Source organism: Terrapene carolina, unplaced genomic scaffold, assembly GCF_002925995.2.
Source record: "Terrapene carolina triunguis isolate 2854851 unplaced genomic scaffold, T_m_triunguis-2.0 Scaffold23, whole genome shotgun sequence".
Taxonomy (NCBI): Eukaryota; Metazoa; Chordata; order Testudines; family Emydidae; genus Terrapene; species Terrapene triunguis.
In genome coordinates this window covers 3,000,294-3,017,563 of record NW_020664374.1, presented here as the reverse complement: position 1 = coordinate 3,017,563, position 17,270 = coordinate 3,000,294, and the positions used below count along the sequence as shown (strand labels likewise).

Genomic DNA, 17,270 nt, shown 5'->3' with positions numbered 1-17,270 from the left:
AGTGCAGCTCATGTCACTCAGAATACTGGGAGGTAGTTAAAGGCAGCACATATGCCAACCCCTAATTCAGCTAAATCTAATTTTTTTTTTTTTACCCCAATACTCAGGGTTCACCTATGCTTCGAGCTGGGGATGTGATTCCCAGCTTGGGAAACACACGCACACACACACACACACACAGCTCTGACTGAGCAAGTGCGCTAAAAATAGAACATAGTCTCAGAGGAGTGAGCGGCGGGAGGGGCTAGCCACCCCAATTACGTACCCCTCCTGTACACTCGGCACATAACTCAGGGAGGCTAGCCCATCCGCTCACTCTGCCATGGCTACACTGCTATTTTTAGCATGCTAGGATGATCAGAGCTAGCATTTGTACTTCTACTCAAGCTTGGAATTATACCCCTAGCTCGAAGCATAGACAACATGCCCTAAAAGGCACCTCTCTTCCCTCAATGCCACCTTTTCTGCCAAATTTCCACTTTATACCACACCCTGCTAAGAACTAGGCTTCTTTTAGAATAAAATTACAAGTTTTTTCATAGGCAGAGCGACACTTCTGCTGAATGATTTTTTTCCTCCAGCTTTAAAAACAAATAAAATCAAGCTTGGGCTCTACACAAACAAGAAAGGAGAATGTTTCAGGAAGCTTTAAACAACTGAGAATGGGGGTTATTATGCACATGCCTAAGCAACTTCAGCTATTCATGGTAGCACTCCATCTATAATGCAACTACCATACAAGGAAAGGTACAGGCCATCTGTACCCTACAGTCTATACTGAAAACTTTTGCCAATATAGCTATGTCAGAGGTGTGATTTCTCCCCCGCCCCCAAATCTGATTGACATAACTATGCCAAAACTATGCAAAAACTCTAGCGTAGATGCAGTTATACCAGCAAAAAAGTCACTTAGCTGGTACAGCTTATTCAGTCTGAGGTGCAAGCATAAGACATATCGGCAAGAGTTCTTTTGCCAGTATATGCTGTGTCTCCGCTATGAGACTTTGCTAGTATAGCTGTACCAGCAAACACATTCTACTGTAGACAAAGCCTAAATTAAAGCTTCTCTTGGGCAATGTTCAGATACTCAGAACTATTAACCTGCCTCATGATTCAGCTAAACTGATGTAAAGATTCTACGCAAAATAAATAGAATAAAACTCTTAGTGTTTTACCACTTAAGACCCAAGACCAGTCCTTACACAAGTAAAACTCCCTGATATACACATTGGGAATTTTGCTTGAGGAAATTCAGAGTTAAGGTTAAACTTAAGAAATCCAAATGTGTTAACTATGCATTTTCATCCCTCAAGATACCCAAACAACCTTAGCTCACACTGTGACACCACTGGAGGAGGGAATGAATGTCCTTAGTTTAATCTGGGATGACAAATCAACATATTATATACTAAAGTATGGTTATTGCATAGTGTCACTACAGGCAGAGTTAAGGGTGAATGGGCATCTTAGCATGTTTCAATTTCTTTTTAAGTGTAACCTACACCAAAAAATTCTAGGTTGTTATAATTCTTGGTTTTGGAATAATTACAATATCTCTGAACGTTTTTACACTTAAACTGTTATGTACTCAACCTTAACTGCAGTCATCTCCAGCTTACCTGGAAATTAAGATAGTATCATCCATGGAAGAGCCATTAAGAACCCATGCATATGCTCATTGAAAAGCTGTTTTAGGGTAGGATCTCTGCTTTTTCCAATGTCCAGAGTTCCAAGTGGCAGTACATGATCAAACATTTGCATCCGTTAACCATACCCCTTAATTGAAAATGATTCTAGCTGCTTCATAATAAAATACTAAATAAGGATTCTTGTCTCCCACCAAAGGCAGCCTGTACCCTGCATGCTTGGGTCATTGTTTCCAACAGAAGAGATTACAAAATACATTTTCTTTTATTGCAAGTTTAGCCCAGCCATTCAGAACTACGGGCCATTTGCCCATACAATTGTGACATCCACATAGCCATTCCTCGGCCAGTAAGTGGGTTGGGCTATGTTTCCAACATCTGTCTCCAAATCCTCACTCATTCAAGAATGTTCCCACAGCAGCCTCCAGGGTGTCTGACTCCTAAAACCAGAACTCATGGTAGGAATTTTTAAGAGTTAGATACTGGCATGAGGGAACATGTTGGAATAACTCCAAGCAAACTTCAGTTTCAGTTTCAAAGTAAGCCAGGCCTGTTGACAGTCTTAAAATGGCTTATTGGTAATTACATACTCGTTTAGCCCTAAGTCAGGAGCACTATATATTAAGGAAAATCAAAAGCAGCCCAGGGTCTGACCGTACAAAAGTAACAGAGGCTTTGTGGCTTTACAGCTACTGAAACGGATCGAGACCACAAGCAAAAGATTCAATCTACAGTATCAGTAATACAGACTGTGAATGACTGACAATAATTAGAGCTTAAATGTTAAGCTCTTAGAGGAGAATGTTGACTAATGCAAATATTACTTATATTTTAATCAGGGAGTTTATTGGAAGGCTTAACTTCAAATTAACAAGTTTGTGATCCAAAATGAAACCTATGACTGAAGATTCCCTGCTTATTGTGAAGTACAACAAGCATTTTGCATGTATTTGACCTGAAAGCAGTCCTAAGTCACTTGTGTCCATTTTGTAGATGTCTTCATCTTTGTTAAAGACACAGAAACCTTTGTGTAGAGCCAGTGCTAGGCATAAGCAGACTAAGCAATTGCTTAGGGCCCCGAGCAGCTCAACAGGTCCCCTATTCACTTTTTATTTTTGGGGGGGGGGGGGGGGGAAGACCCCAAAAATATTCCTGCTTAGAGCCCCCAATGAGCTAGTACTGCCTCTGCCTTTGTGAAACAGTGAAAACCAGCTTTAAGTAAGCAGCTCAATCCTGTAGCAAACACCTCTTTTCAGAGAGGAAATTGGCTCGTACAAACCCTTAACATACTTATCCAGTTATCTGAGAAACCGATGTTAAGACAGTTCTTATTTTAACTCAATAGCTCTCCAAGGCTTAAGTTTCATGAAATACTATAGTGTCATAGTAAGTGACTGAATTAAGTAGAATTAACTACTTTGTCAAAACAAGAACTGAAATATTTAATGAGACTTTGCTAAAATTAAAGCCTTCAATCAGAGAAGATGCTAATAGATTGTTTTCCAGTTAAATCATAATACAATATTTCCCCCCAGAAGGACATACCTTACAGTTAGTCCTGATCATACATTTCACATCAAATGTAGTTATATACTGTAAGTAGTTCAGAATCAGCTTCTGAAAAGAAGTGTTCACTCAGGTCATCCCTCTTAAAGCGGCAGCTGCATCAGTTGGGGAAAGTGAAGGAAGAATCCCAACCCTTCTGCCAACATAGCTTAGGCATCTTATTTATTTTTCAGAAATATACATACAGTACATTAAAAGAACATTTAAGGTTTCAAAATTAAGCACTCCAAAGTTAGGAAATGCCAGAAATAAGGTTGCCTCTTGTAACATTAATGTGCTCCCCCTTGTGCATCTCTCTTTAATTACCTGATCACATACCATTTTTCTCCCATAGGACACCTGCCTCTGTCAGTACACAGGATGGATAGTGCACAGTTAATGAGTAGGTAGTTGTTCAATATTTTATTTTCTCCTTATTGTTGAATCTGTGGCTATCGGCCTTATTTACTACACACTATTCACACCCTGCTCTGAATAAAGAATTATTAATTTTCTTGTGGGCTTTTCGGTAACACTCAGCACTATAGTATCTGAATGAGTCACACGCTTTAATCAATCTATCTTCACAAACCCCTGTGAGACGAGGGGCTGGTAATCATTCCCATTTTATAGAAAAGTATCTATTCCTTTTGGGTGCCCAATTTGAGATGACTAAAGTGCAGGTTTTCCAGATTACTTACCATGATACAGTGCTTTATATACTCAAGCACAGCTCCCACTGATTTCAGTTTCACTGCTGAGTGAGTGCTCTGCATGTCTGCTAATCAGACCACAGTGTCAAGTTGAGCACCGAGAAGAGTACCACCAGTTCATCAGGGACCACCTGTGAAAAGTTTAGTTTAAGTGTTTTGCCAAATATCACACAGTAACTCTTGGCAGAGGCAGGAATAGAATTCAGTTCTCCAGGATAGCATTCAACTGCCTCAACCATGAGCTCATCCTTCCCTTTCTGGAATCCCCTACCTCATTTACTACACATCTTTCCACTTCTGCAACAAATGAAGCAGGGGTACTACAGACAACAGTCTCCTTCACCACACAACCCTGATTCATCTGCAGAGCAGGTCCAATCTGTGTACTGAATGAGGCAAGGGTCCCGTGGAAAAAAAACAAGCATACACAGAAAGGGGCTGAGTTAAGATTGCACAATCTTAATTCTGGCTTTTTCTAACTTTTGAGTGCTTGACTTTGCATAATGTTCTTTTAACATTTGTGTCCAGTACTATTATATATATGAACATTTTAAAAAATAATTGATATCTTCTTATCAATTTACACATACCACCCCTCTCAAAAAAAGAATTAGACTGGAGCCTCTTCAGGCTTGTACCCAATAGCATTTTAAACAGCAAACGCTGTACACAGTGTCACTAGTCACATTAACCTAGGTTTTTAAAAAAGCAAACTGAAAAAAGAGAAATTCCATCATGTGGCATCATATTGACACCCATGTGTTCATCAAGAGGACTGGAACCTTTATCTCCACCCCACAGACCCCTGCCACTTGAGCTATCAGAGTAACTGATCGCAGTAGTAGATTATCATGTGTGGACTAGAACTAGAAGGGGGAGAAGAGACAGTTTGCCAGTGGGTTTCATAGATATTTGCTGACAGCAGAGGAATTACGAGATTCAGGAATCTCAGGTTCCATCCTAGGCTCTGGAGGGGCCTATGTTCTAGTGGGCAGAAAAGTCTGCTCGCTTCCCTCAAGACTGACACCTTGTGCCTCCACCCCCTCCAACCTGTCCCTGTCCCAGTCCTGTCTCTTCCCCACCCCTGGCTCCATATCATTCTCCTTACCTACCCAGTCACAGTCTCCACTTCTCAGGCTTCAATCTTGTCCCAGTCTACTTGCCCAGCCAGTCCTAGTCTCCGCCTCCAGGCTTGCAGTCTGCATCCCAGTCTCTCACTCACCTCTGCCCTAACTCCTTGTCTCAAATCTCTTGCCCTTCCAGTCTGAGTTCCCTACTCCCCAGGCTCCTTGTCTAATCTCAGTGTCTCCTCCGACCCCATGCCTGGCTCCCTGTCCCAGTTTCTTTGCCCAGCCAATCTCAGCTCCCCCACCCCCAACTCCTAGATTGGGGCATTTCAGGCCAAGTGGTTGAAGTCTGACAACACTATAAGTAGCTGAAAGCAGGGTCTTTCTTATAAGGGGAAATGTCTGGCAACCTTAATAATGTGTGCTGTTAACGCCATCTAGAATAACATGATCTTCATTTCAGTCAAGCAATGCAAGATAAGCCTGGCTGTGAAGGGTCAGAACCCAATAAGGTGGTAATGTAGGTCACTGTCACAGCTTAACACACCAGTACTGACAGCTAGAGTTTCTTGGCACTAAATACAAAGATAATCACACTCTCAGTACTGAGAAGTTATTCTGTCTTTGGCCTGTTGCTGGAGCCAAGGCTGCCAGATGTATCCCTCTAAAACAGAAGTAGTGATGGATCTCCCACTCATAAAAAAACATTACATCAGGAGGCTTTTAATTGATTAAAAAGGGCTATCAATTTAAACTGCACATTAAATGATCCAGGTCAAGAGAATCTCAAACTGAAAGACGAGGATTAACACAAATAGGATCTTGAAAATGTCTCTGTCAAGTCAAATCTTTCACTGACAGTCTTGTTCTTCCTATCTCCTTCTCTAAAATGGTAGGGCTCTGTCAAGTTTAATGCAAGTGGCAAACCAACTTAATACAGCACGTGGCTCTATTCTGAAAAATGATTATGGGTACATCTACACAGGGATAGAAACCCGCAGCACAGCCATGGCTGTCAGCTGACTTGGGTTTGCTGAACTAAAAACTGCCATGTAGATGGTCAGGCTCGAGTTTGAGCTCTGGGACCCTCCACCCTCTCTGGGTGCCAGAGATAGGGCTCCAGCCTGTGCCAGAACATCTACACAGCAATTTTTCAACCTTGAGCCCTAGCCCCAGAAGCCCAAGTCAGCTGATCCAGATCAGCCATGGGTTGTTTTTTTTTACCCCCTGATGGACGTACCCTATTTCAAAATAGAACATACTATACAGGGTACGTCTATACTACCCGCCTGATCGGCGGGTAGTGTTCGATGTATCGGGGATCGATTTATCGCGTCTCGTCTAGATGCGATAAATCGATGTCCGAATCGATGTCCGTACTCCACCTCGGCAGGAGGAGTAAGCGGAGTCAACGGGGGAGCTGCGGCGGTTGACTCGCTGCTGTGAGGACGGCCAGGTAAGTCGAACTAAGAGACTTTGACTTCAGCTACGTGACTAGCGTAGCTGAAGTTGCGTATCTTAGTTTGAACCCCCCCCCGCTAGTGTAGCCCAGGCCTTACTGTCCTTATCAGCCAGCTTTAGTGACAAGTTTTTAATTCTTTATATTCTTGTTAGGGTTACAGAGCCAATGCATCTCAGAACATATTCTGTTTATTTTTTAGCATAATTTCCCCCCCTTCTGAAATATAGTTCCAATGCAACAAGTTTGCATAAGTGTCTGAGGGCATAATTTGGCCTGCTGAAACTTTTAGTGTTGATAGCTGAGAAAAGGAAAGAACTTAGTTTGACTCTGGGCCTCTCTTTGAACTTGCAGGGTTGACAGGGAAAAAATAAAATCTTTAACTGTTCAGTGAACACATGCAATATAAAAACCATTAAGAAATGAGAAAGTCCACTGTCATTTAACCCTTTTCAGAGGAAATCACTATCATAAATTTGTACATCTTTGCATTTATCAGGAAAAATATAAAAATACTCCTGAAATATTAAGACTGTTTCCTCTGTACTTGAAATACACCAGCATATTGCATGAATTTCTACAACTACCACCTGAATATTGATCTATGAAGTGCCAAATTAAAACAAAGTAAAATGAGGGGTAAATATTGCTGTCATTGGACATTCATCATTTACACAAATGTGTATCAGTACAGCAAATCACACAGTACCTAGACTATCAGTTTAAATGTGCAGATATATTGATTGTATTAATGCATATCAATCAGAGTCTAGATCTGAAGTCTCAGATTTGGAGTAAATAAGTATAATGTAATATTTTACCAACAGCTATACTACTCGAGTTCCTACATATCTGAAGGTAACTGCAGGATAGCTAATCATTAAAGCGGATGATACAAATTATCCTTTGAAACGTTTATCAGCTTTGTTCCCGTTTTCCCATTAAATAGTATATAGAAGCTGTTAAGTCATTACACAGGATGTAATGCACGTATGTTGTTCCAAATCTCAGCCTAAACTGCTAAAATCTCATGAATTTTTGGCAATGATCTGTCCCTTCTAAGCCTGTGGTGTTTAGCTCAGCTATGAAAAGTGTTTATTGTGCCGTCCCCTCCATCTTAATGATCAATTATACTTTTTGTTTAACCACCGCATTCACTAGAATTGGGATTTTGCTGTTTTTTGGGGGTTTTTTAAATGAAAGTAAAATCTCTCCTATGAAGAGCTAAAATTGTGCAAAACAAAGTGTCTCAGCAGTAATTCTCAACTGTTCTCAGAATGCAATTTAACCGTAGTTTCTCACCATCTCACTTTCAACAAGATCTGCTTCTACTTAACGCGAAAGCTCTCAAATACTAAAACTGTACAGCGCTAGTCCTGATTTAAGATTTGTTCTTAATCCCCTACAGCAGAGTAGATAAATATCAATATTCTTTGTTAGTTGACACTATATTTTTGTGCTCCACACTCAATAGGTAAGTTTCCAGACTGAGCAGAGTATGTTGCAAACAGGCTGAAAGATACAATACATCTTCAAGGGAAAAATTCACATTAATTTGCTGTCAGCCTTAAATGCATTGATGATGAAGTTTTCAAAAGCACTTTAAGTGATTTAGGGCCCAGATTTTTAAAAGTATTTAGGGATTGCTTCACTGAGCATTGCAATGCCTAACTTATGAGTCTATGTCTCTTGGAAGTCAATGATACTAAGGGTCCTAAATGCCTATGTTATTTTTGAAAATAAGAGTTCAGCTCCTAATTCAGTTAGGCGTTGCAACACTGAGTGGAGCAATGGCCAAATACCTTTAAAATCTAGACCCTGAAGATGCACAAGTCTTGCGGTCTTTGAATGTGACCTAGATGCTTTTGAAAATCCCACTCTTAAGATTTTGAACTCTGCAAACTTTCTTCAGTTATGTGTATTGCCTAGTATTGGGTTCAGGACATTTCTGTTTTTAATTATTTTTTTTAAATGTGAATTACTCTAAAGGTGGAATGTTAATAGCTCATATAGTTACACTGCAGAAATCTTGCAGGACAGACTCTTCACAGTGGAGAAAAAAAACTACAAAAAATACATACTCAGATAAAGTGTAAGGGCAGGAAAATACATTTAAACTGATCACTAATAAAATAAGGAGCAGTGGTGTTAATGAACAAATTCAACTGAGGATGTAGAAAGGACGTCAATATTGAGGACAAGTCAGATACTTGAATTTATGCCAAACTCAATAGGTGTTTGAGTTAAAATTAAACAGTTTATGAAAGTTATCTATTTTTCTATTGGATGCAATAGGTTAAGCTGGATAACTAGGCAGATTATGCTTCGGTCTTAGTCATAGTGACTTTAGAGAAGGTGAAATTTTATGTGTTCATTCACAACAGTAGTGTAGCACTCTGCTCAGGTTTTTACAACCTGATCCAGCAAGGTGCTGAGCACACTCAATTGCCCCAGGAGAACTGAGTATTCTGATATTGAAAGGTGAAGATCCCTGGTTGAATTTGTTACAAGTGAATCAGCCCAAAATTGCTGAAGTTTTTGATGAAAAAACAGAAATCCTTTTTGATCTTTCAGTATGCAATAAAGTCTCACCAGTTTCTTCTCAAGCACATCAGTACAAGTTAGGTAGGGTATATACATGGAAAAGTTTTAGAGTGAGGTGACCTAATATGGGTACTGTTCCTCTAAGAACCAAATTCTGTTCGCACACTCTATGCAACCTGACCGCAATAAGGCTGCACGAGAACACAGAAATGGCCCTTAGGCTATAAAATAGGTCATTTCAGTACAAAAAGAGTAAAAAAAGAACTCAAAACATTCTCAACAGAGTGAAATTAAATAATTTCTCAAGAACATTTTTAGGGATATATTCTCCCTTAGAAGCATGCTTCTGCCACTAATACTAGTGTTAAGGTTATATCTTCCCCTGCAAAAGTGTATTAAGTAATTCTTTCCAGTGCAACATACCAGTCACCAAAACCTACAATGTAATTAATTCAAATGCCCCTTCAGTAACAGTAGCTGTAAAACATTTATTTTGAACTGCCTTTATTTTCAGCACTTTACATGTATAGTTTTATTCTTGATCCAGGATTATCCCCGATTTGAAGTTCATGGTCTCATTTTATATCTGAGGGTTACATATAAATGTGAGTATAACCTTGAATGCCCTTGCAGCTTTGTCTAAATGCCATCAGATTAACAAAAGAAAGAGTCTAACAATTTAAAGATCCACTTCTCTGAAATACAATTTCCCTCCCCTCCCCCAAAATGAAAATATACCCTAATATGCGAGTTCCAGGAAGTTCGACTGAAACTAGTATTTTAAAACTCAAACTGAATCCTAAAAAAATTAAACAAACTTCAGGATAGGTAGAGCTTGCCAAGACTGGTTTGTCTTAACCTTGTTAGGAAATATTTGTAAATTGTTTGGGTGCAAATTTACCAGCTGAGAGGATGTTATTGTTGGGATAGGATGTGAGGGACAGAATCCTGTGCACTGCAGCACCCTGTGTCAGGCAGGGAGTTAGGAAAGTAAAATGTAATCTCAGTGCAGAGAACCAAAGTTGAAATATCAAGTATTCACTTTTCATTCTCAGAAGTTTTTACAAGATAGCCAGAAGAATGTGTGAGTCACATTAGATATGACAAACCAATTTTAAAACATTCCTACATTAGGAATTTTGTAAAGAGAATTTAAGAATTCTGATTAAACAAACATCTTCAAACCCCTTCCTGTAGCCAAGTGCTTACTCCATTCCTGTGATCACAATCTACAGTACTAGAGTCAAATACAAGGAAGTGGAAATAGCTCTCCTTCCCTTGACTTCATGCATCTCCTACATATGGTATTAGCAGTGCTGTACTATAATCCACATAGAGAAAGATTATCTCCAGCCCAGTCACTAGGTTATTGGGTTAGTATGAATGGAAGCAAAGCCCTTCTCAGGTGAAGACACCTTTCTCCATTATAAACTTGCACCCCAAGTAGTTAAAAGGTCTGTTAAGTTTTATAAAACCTAATATAGAATATAAATTCAAGGCTTAACCTGTTTTGTGTAAGTGTTCTTATGAAAATAGTTTAAATTCTACTTAACATTTATAGTCTTAAGGAATCATATGATAAAAGAAACATTAACCCCTTACGTTAAAATTAGGATAAAAAAATGAAGATATGACTTGTTTAGGCTGTGTATTTATTCTTTGCATTTCTCTTAACTTGAGCAATGAAAAGAATCAAAGGAGTTACAGTTTTGTATACAGTACTTCAGTTTCATACTATCTGGAATGTTTAATGATTGTTCCCATGAAAGCTTTTAAAAATTCTAGAAACATTGGTTAGCTTTACGTTTTTAATAAGAGCCTGCTTTTACAAGATGTAGATGTAAGGATAAATTAGGGTTGACATCTCTTCAATGTACAATGCTTTCTAATTCCAAAGAACCATGAAGTGCCAGTTACTTACCAGTTTTCACTATCCAAGACAAATGAAAAACAAGAAAATTGGGATAAGTTATTTTAAAGCCTTTTCAGCTTTAACTTAAGATGCTACTTTTACCAGACCTAAGGAGAATATTAGTTTGCTTTGACTGGGATTTCTCAATTGACAGTGTGCCTTTAACACCAGACATGGTCGAGTCACAAACCCATAAAGGGAAAATCTCAAGAGGAAGGAGTGAAAGCACCAATTCTTGGAACATTTTAGGACTAGGTTTGCTAAAGCCCTGGGGAACAGAGATCTAACTAGATCTGCTCCCATCAGATGTGGGAGGGTACACTATAATGTCTTCCTGCATCCCAACTCCTTTGCTTGTAGTCTAGGGATGTCACATTCCTAACCCAACTGTTGCATTTTTCGGACCAATACAATATTGCAGAATGAGCTTTCACTTTAAAAAAATAATAATAAAAAAGTTTCCAACTCTGTTGCAAAAATTACCTTGCAACGATGGACAGAAGTATTGCTCCTGGCCTGAAACAACAGCATTGTAGGAAGAGTAACTGTCCCTATTAATCTCAACAGTGCACTCACTAACTCTGAAGCTTAACAGTGGCAATTTTAAAGCCAGATGTTCAGGCCTCATTTGAGTGTGTGCAACTAGGTGTGTGACAGTCCCAAGGTCAGCAGTGGGGAGTAAAGTTCAGTGTGGCTGGAGAATAACTTCATAAGCCTGGCCCACTTATCTTAATTAAAATCTAACCCAGTTCTCAACACAGTGAGGGGGTGAAACCATCCTCCAGCCCCATGCACTAAGGATGAAATCCTGGCCCCACTAAAGTCAATGGCTACTCTTTGAGGTGGAGGCATGATTTCCATTTCGGGGAGCCAGACCCACACTAGCTCTGACTGGACTTGGGCGCTAAAAACATAAGTGTAGTCAGGATGGGCGCCAGTAGTGGCAGAAGCTGGCTTCCTAAGTATGAGCAGGTGGGATCTTACTCCAGCAGCTAACCTATCCCACCACTTGCATGGCCACAGCTACACTTTCAGGGTATGTCTACACAGCAAAGAAAAACCCACAGCTGCCCCACTCCAGCTGACTGGGGCTTATGAGGCTGTTTCATTGCTATGTAGACTTCCAAACTCAGGCTCTGGGACCCTCCAACCCCACAGGGTCCTTGAGCCCCAGGCTCCTACCCAAGCCCAGACATCTACACAGCAATGAAACAGCTCCCTACCCCAGAAGTCAGCTGGCACAGGCCAGTGTCTAGTTGCTGTGTAGACCTCATCAGTTTCATCACACTGGTTCAATCAGAGCTAGCAAGGGTGTTTGGCCTCCAGCCAGAAATTACACCTCCATCTCAAAGTGTAGAGATATCCAGTGGCAAAAGTCCCACTGACTTCAACAGAGCCAGACTTTCACCCTCACCCCCTTCCTATCCCTAAAAGGGAGATTCCACCTGTCGCCCTCTCCCTCCGGCTCTCCCCTCTCTCAAGGAAAGGCTGCTGCATTATTGCCCAGGCTCTGCAGGTAGATAGATGGGGAAGCGTGTTGTTACCTGCATGTCCCGTCCAGGAGGCGGCCGCTACCTGCTGTCCCCCTCCCGGGCTCCGCCGCCGGGCTCGGCACTGGGCTGGTAGGACAAGAGGCTCATGGCTTCGCCGCAGGCGGCCTCCACCTGGCGCACCTGCTCCTGGCTGAGCCGCTCCCTCCAGGCGTGGATGGCCTCCCGCGCGTCCCGGGCGGAGATGAGGAAGGGCCGGTCGGAGGAGTAGGCGGCGCCGCGGGTCATGTTGAGCACGAAGCTCTCCATGGCGGGCGGGACGGGCAGGCCGGCGAAGCGCAGCAGGCGGCGCAGCTGGGCGCGGGGCTCCAGCACCAGGTCCTCGTAGCGCAGCTGGGTGTAGCGGCGGCGCAGCCAGGCCGGGGCGCGGCGGGAGAAGAGCAGGTCGCGGAGCCAGGCCTGGCAGATCACCTCCAGCGCGCCGCTCAGGAAGAACTCGGCCCGGTGCTGCTGCTGCGCCCGGACCCCGCCGCCGCCGCCCAGCCCGGCCGCGGGCAGGAGCTGCCGGTGGGGGAGTCCCCGGGGCTCGGCGCGGTGCCGGCTCCGCAGCACCTGGATGCTCTCCCGCAGCAGCGCCTGCTTGGCCTTGAGGCGGGAGTTGTGCACGGCGCGGGGGTCGCGGAAGAGCTGGATGACCCGCAGGTTGAGGCCGGGCTCCCGCAGCAGCGGCAGCAGCGCGCCCAGCTCCAGCAGCCGCACGTCCTTGATCACCACCACCGGGTACTTGCGGCACTCGGCCTCCAGCTCCCGCAGCCCCCGCGGCGGGCAGCTCCGCTCGCAGGCGGCGCCGTCGATCAGGCCGATCTCGTGGCGGGGCCGGGGGCCGTCCGGGCAGAACGGGGCCGAGCAGATCACTTTGTTGGTCCGCCAGCCGAAGAGGCCGGCCGTGGTGAGGTTGCCGCCGCCCGGGGCCAGCGGGTCCCGGGGCGCGGGCGGGGCGGCGTAGAGGCGCAGCACGGAGAAGTCGCAGCGGAAGAGTGAGCGGAGCATGTCGCGCAGGGCGCCCTGCAGGCTGAGCGCGTCCGCCGGGTACAGGGCCTGCCACAGGTGCCACATGGGCTCGTACAGGTAGAAGACGTCCGGGTGCTGGTTGAACAGCTCCCCCAGGAAGGAGGAGCCCGTGCGCCAGGTGGCGTGCAGGTAGATGTGCCGCTTCCCGCCGCCGGCCGCCTCGCTCCAGTCAGCCACCGCCCCCTCGCCCTCCGGCGGCGGCTGCTCCTCCTCCTTCTCCTCCTCCCAGCCCCACTCGCCCAGCACCTCCTGCAGGCTGGGGCAGCGGGGCTGCAGCGGCGCCTCCTCCGCCCCGCGCCCCCGCCTGGCCCCGTAGTCCTGCACGTAGGGCACCAGGAGCAGCAGCAGCAGCGTGTAGAGCACCAGCAGCAGGGCGAGGCGGCGGTGCTGCCAGCGCCACCGCCGCCCCTTCATCGCCCCGCCGCGCTCTGCTGCCGGGCAGCGGCGTCTGCACCCAGCCGCCGCCCGCCTCTGGCGGAGCCGCCGCCGCAGCAGCAGCAGGGAGAGTCCTGCCTGTTGGAAAGCGCACAAAACTTGGAGGAGGGCAGAGGCGGCGCCTGGGAGGTGTTGGCTCCGTGGGTCCCTCCCCGTCTGGAAAAACACGCCCACATGCCGGAGACTCCGCGGCTAGAACAGCAAAGAGGCTGTTGCCCCCGCCTTCCTTCCCCATAGCCAGCTGCTGAAGCTCCGCACAGACAGACAACTGCCCCTGCTGGCTGAGGAACCGCCTCTTCCTACCCATCAGGCCGCAACCTTCAGGGGCCTCTTTCTGGACCCAGCCAAGGGCTGCTGTCTTGAAGTGGTTTCACTCATATGCAGGGAGGGTTTATAATTTTGTTCAGTGGCTTTCAGCACCACTGTACAAATTGTGCCAGTGCCACTGAACCTGCCCCTTCTTCTGCAGCTCTACCCAGTAGAGAGACTGCATTGGTAGCCTTTTTACTAGTGAGGGGGTGACGATCATTCAATGAACCAAAAGAGAGGAATCACACACACGAGAAATGATTTTGGAAGGTCCAGGGGTTCTGCAGAAAGGTGCTGGGTTGATTTAAAACCTCCACAAAAATGGAATGCAAAACCTTTTTCTGATACAAAATTGATACAAAAAAGTAGTGATGGGCCTAATCTGGAACCTCAGATCCACACCTACTACAAACTTGGGGAAAGTTCAGATCCTGAGACAAGCTTTCTAGTTCACACGATCCTCTACCAAGGATGTACAGAAGTAGATCAAGAAGGTGGTGGTGGTGGGGGGGGGGTAATTAAAATAATATTTCTTATCTGAAAATTGAATAATTATTGTTACAAGTAAACAGCTACATGATTATATCCTAATAGATGAGAAACATCTTCTTCGAGCTTGTTGCACTTCTTGTTTTATACACTACACTGGAGGGAACTCACCTCCCTCCCTTAGGCCCTGCAAAGGGATGTTTATCCCAGGAACAGCAATCAGATGAGACTGAAGAGGCAATGGGTAGGCATGTGATCCTAGGAACAGGAAGGACATATTGATCTCTAGTAATGTTGCTCTTGTGCTGCCCACTCAGGAGACCTTCTAAACCTTAGTAGAAGCTCAGGAAACCCACCTGCAAATTGTAAAATAATTTAGTTTTATTTTTAGGAAGTTGCACTGGATGCACAGCAGGTAAGAATATCTGCAAAAGACCTCAAAAATATTTCAGATTTGGTACTGTAGAGAGTTGGGGGGTGGGGTTAAATCTTAAGAGAAAACATTTGCTACCATTATTGCAGTTCCAGAATTTTTCACTAAAGGATAGTTTGACATGAACTGTCATGTAAAGACCATGGTCCTGATTGCAGAGGTAAAGATTCTGCACTAGCGGATTCCAGTGTAGGATCTGGGCCCAAGTGAGAAATGAATGTTGTGCTTTGATTCACATCCATCAGGGTTGACATCAGCTATTGGATTTGGACTGGGGATAGAAAAGAGGGCACTCCACCCCTGCTGGAAAAAAAGACCTCTCAAATGAATGTATATGGGAAAACAATTTGTGTCACTTCTACAAGGGCTAACTTTTGCCCTGGAGATTGACTACGCAGTTGAAACTTTTGTATAAAGGTCTTCACCTTTCTTCCTTCCTGTAATTACTTCTATTATGGTCTCCCTAATATTAATTCTCCATATCTCAGGTTGTCCAAAATCCAGCTATTCATTCCCTGAGTTCATGCAGAATCTTACTGAAGTCAATGTGATTCCACATGAACAGAAGGGTCCACCTCCATGAAACAGTTTTGCAGGATTTGGGGCTTATTTTTGAAGTGTGGGGTTGCTACATTTTATTAAATTAACCATTTTTCAAGAATTTCCATTTATTCACAGAGGCAAGATCAAAAGGTACTTGAAGTGATAAATTCATTTTGTGGCCACTGTAATAAAGAACATTTATAACCTGAAAACTTGGCTTTACTCTGATGACATTTCAGTGCTATGACAGGTAATTTCTCCTACTTCATCAGCAGTTGAAAATGGATGCATAACAAACTAGTTAATAAAAATGGATTATACCATTACATTAATGGAGGTACTAATTAACAAATTAATGAGTAATGTGGGATACAGTGATTACAATTATTCTGTGTTTGTTGACAGTTGCAGCTACCATTTTTAATTGAGGAACCTTATATTTTCTGTCCTTGAGGTCATTCCCTGCCACCATCAAATACCCTAATATTTGTCCCTTCTTGACACCTCCCCATAAAACATGGTAGATCTTCCAAAGCCGCCTACCACCATCTGGTATAGCCCCCTCTGGCTAATTGACACCTCTCTCTCTCTCTCTCTAATAAAACAAACATTTGTCTAATTGAGTCTGTTTCTTCATGTATCCTGGTCCCTGAAATGTAGCTATTGTTCCCCATTTCTGGACTGTTTTAGCACTTAGCAGATATTACATCAGATTCTACTGTGTGATACACATGTATCACCTCTGTAATCAGCAACATTACACCCATATACGGATAGTGGCATTTGACCCATTATGTAGATATTATAAACAACTTTATGTATAAACTGTAATCTGCTGTGAAGTATTCTGTCTGTTTCTGTAGGAATTACATTAAACAAAATTATTACACTTTGTGTGTGTGTGTGTGTATGTATATAGTATAATATGTGATTAACAAAACTATTAAGAAGTGGAGTCAAAACAAACAACACATGCTTTTGTTCTGTCAGTGAGGCAGAAGTTTGGTCCCCAGCAGCCTTCCCCTGACCTGCATCAGGAAAGTGTTAAAGTGATAACATCTTGCACTTTTAGGGAGTGTTGAGTGACAGGATTGCAGCAAACAAGACTTGCAGACCACTAAACAACATGGGGGGGCGGCAGCATTCAAGAGGGAGTCTGTTGGCTACAAGCATTCACTGTTGTTATTGCTGAGTTTAATAAACTCTATGGGTAAAATCCTGGCCCAAATGAACTCAATATGAGTTTTTGCCATTGATTTCAGTGGGACCAGGATTTCACCCTAAATTACAATAACCTACAAATAAAAAAAAACAAGTATGAGAAAGAGATAACTATAATAGAGACCTGCTGGAATTATTGAACCATAGAGTGAAGACACCGTCTGTAAGCCCATCTGGCATGCTGAAGTGACATCTGTGGGTTAATTGTCCTCTGTGATATGAATGTGCAAAAGAATCCTATTAAACAGGATTTAGTAAGCTTGACTTCTCTAGAGGTGATTCCGAGAAATATAAACATGACCAGGTAAATACCAGGTTGCAGGGTTTACATTCCACTAACACAAATACCAGTGTTGACAGAACAAGCAGAGCTGTAAGAGCTGACCAGATAGT

At 43.5% G+C, this 17,270-nt stretch overlaps 1 protein-coding gene across 1 annotated transcript in view; it reads right to left on the bottom strand.

Annotated features, from left to right (window-relative positions):
- LOC112110514 (carbohydrate sulfotransferase 7) overlaps nucleotides 1-13,880 on the bottom strand; it is a 21,381-nt gene extending 7,501 nt beyond the window's left edge. Inside the window, exon 1 of the mRNA XM_024205553.3 lies at nucleotides 12,431-13,880. Coding sequence (XP_024061321.1) covers nucleotides 12,458-13,861 — 1,404 coding nt within the window. The 5' untranslated portion in view covers nucleotides 13,862-13,880 and the 3' untranslated portion in view covers nucleotides 12,431-12,457. The remainder of the gene's footprint in view (nucleotides 1-12,430) is intronic.
- Between the last annotated feature and the right edge of the window lie 3,390 nt (nucleotides 13,881-17,270).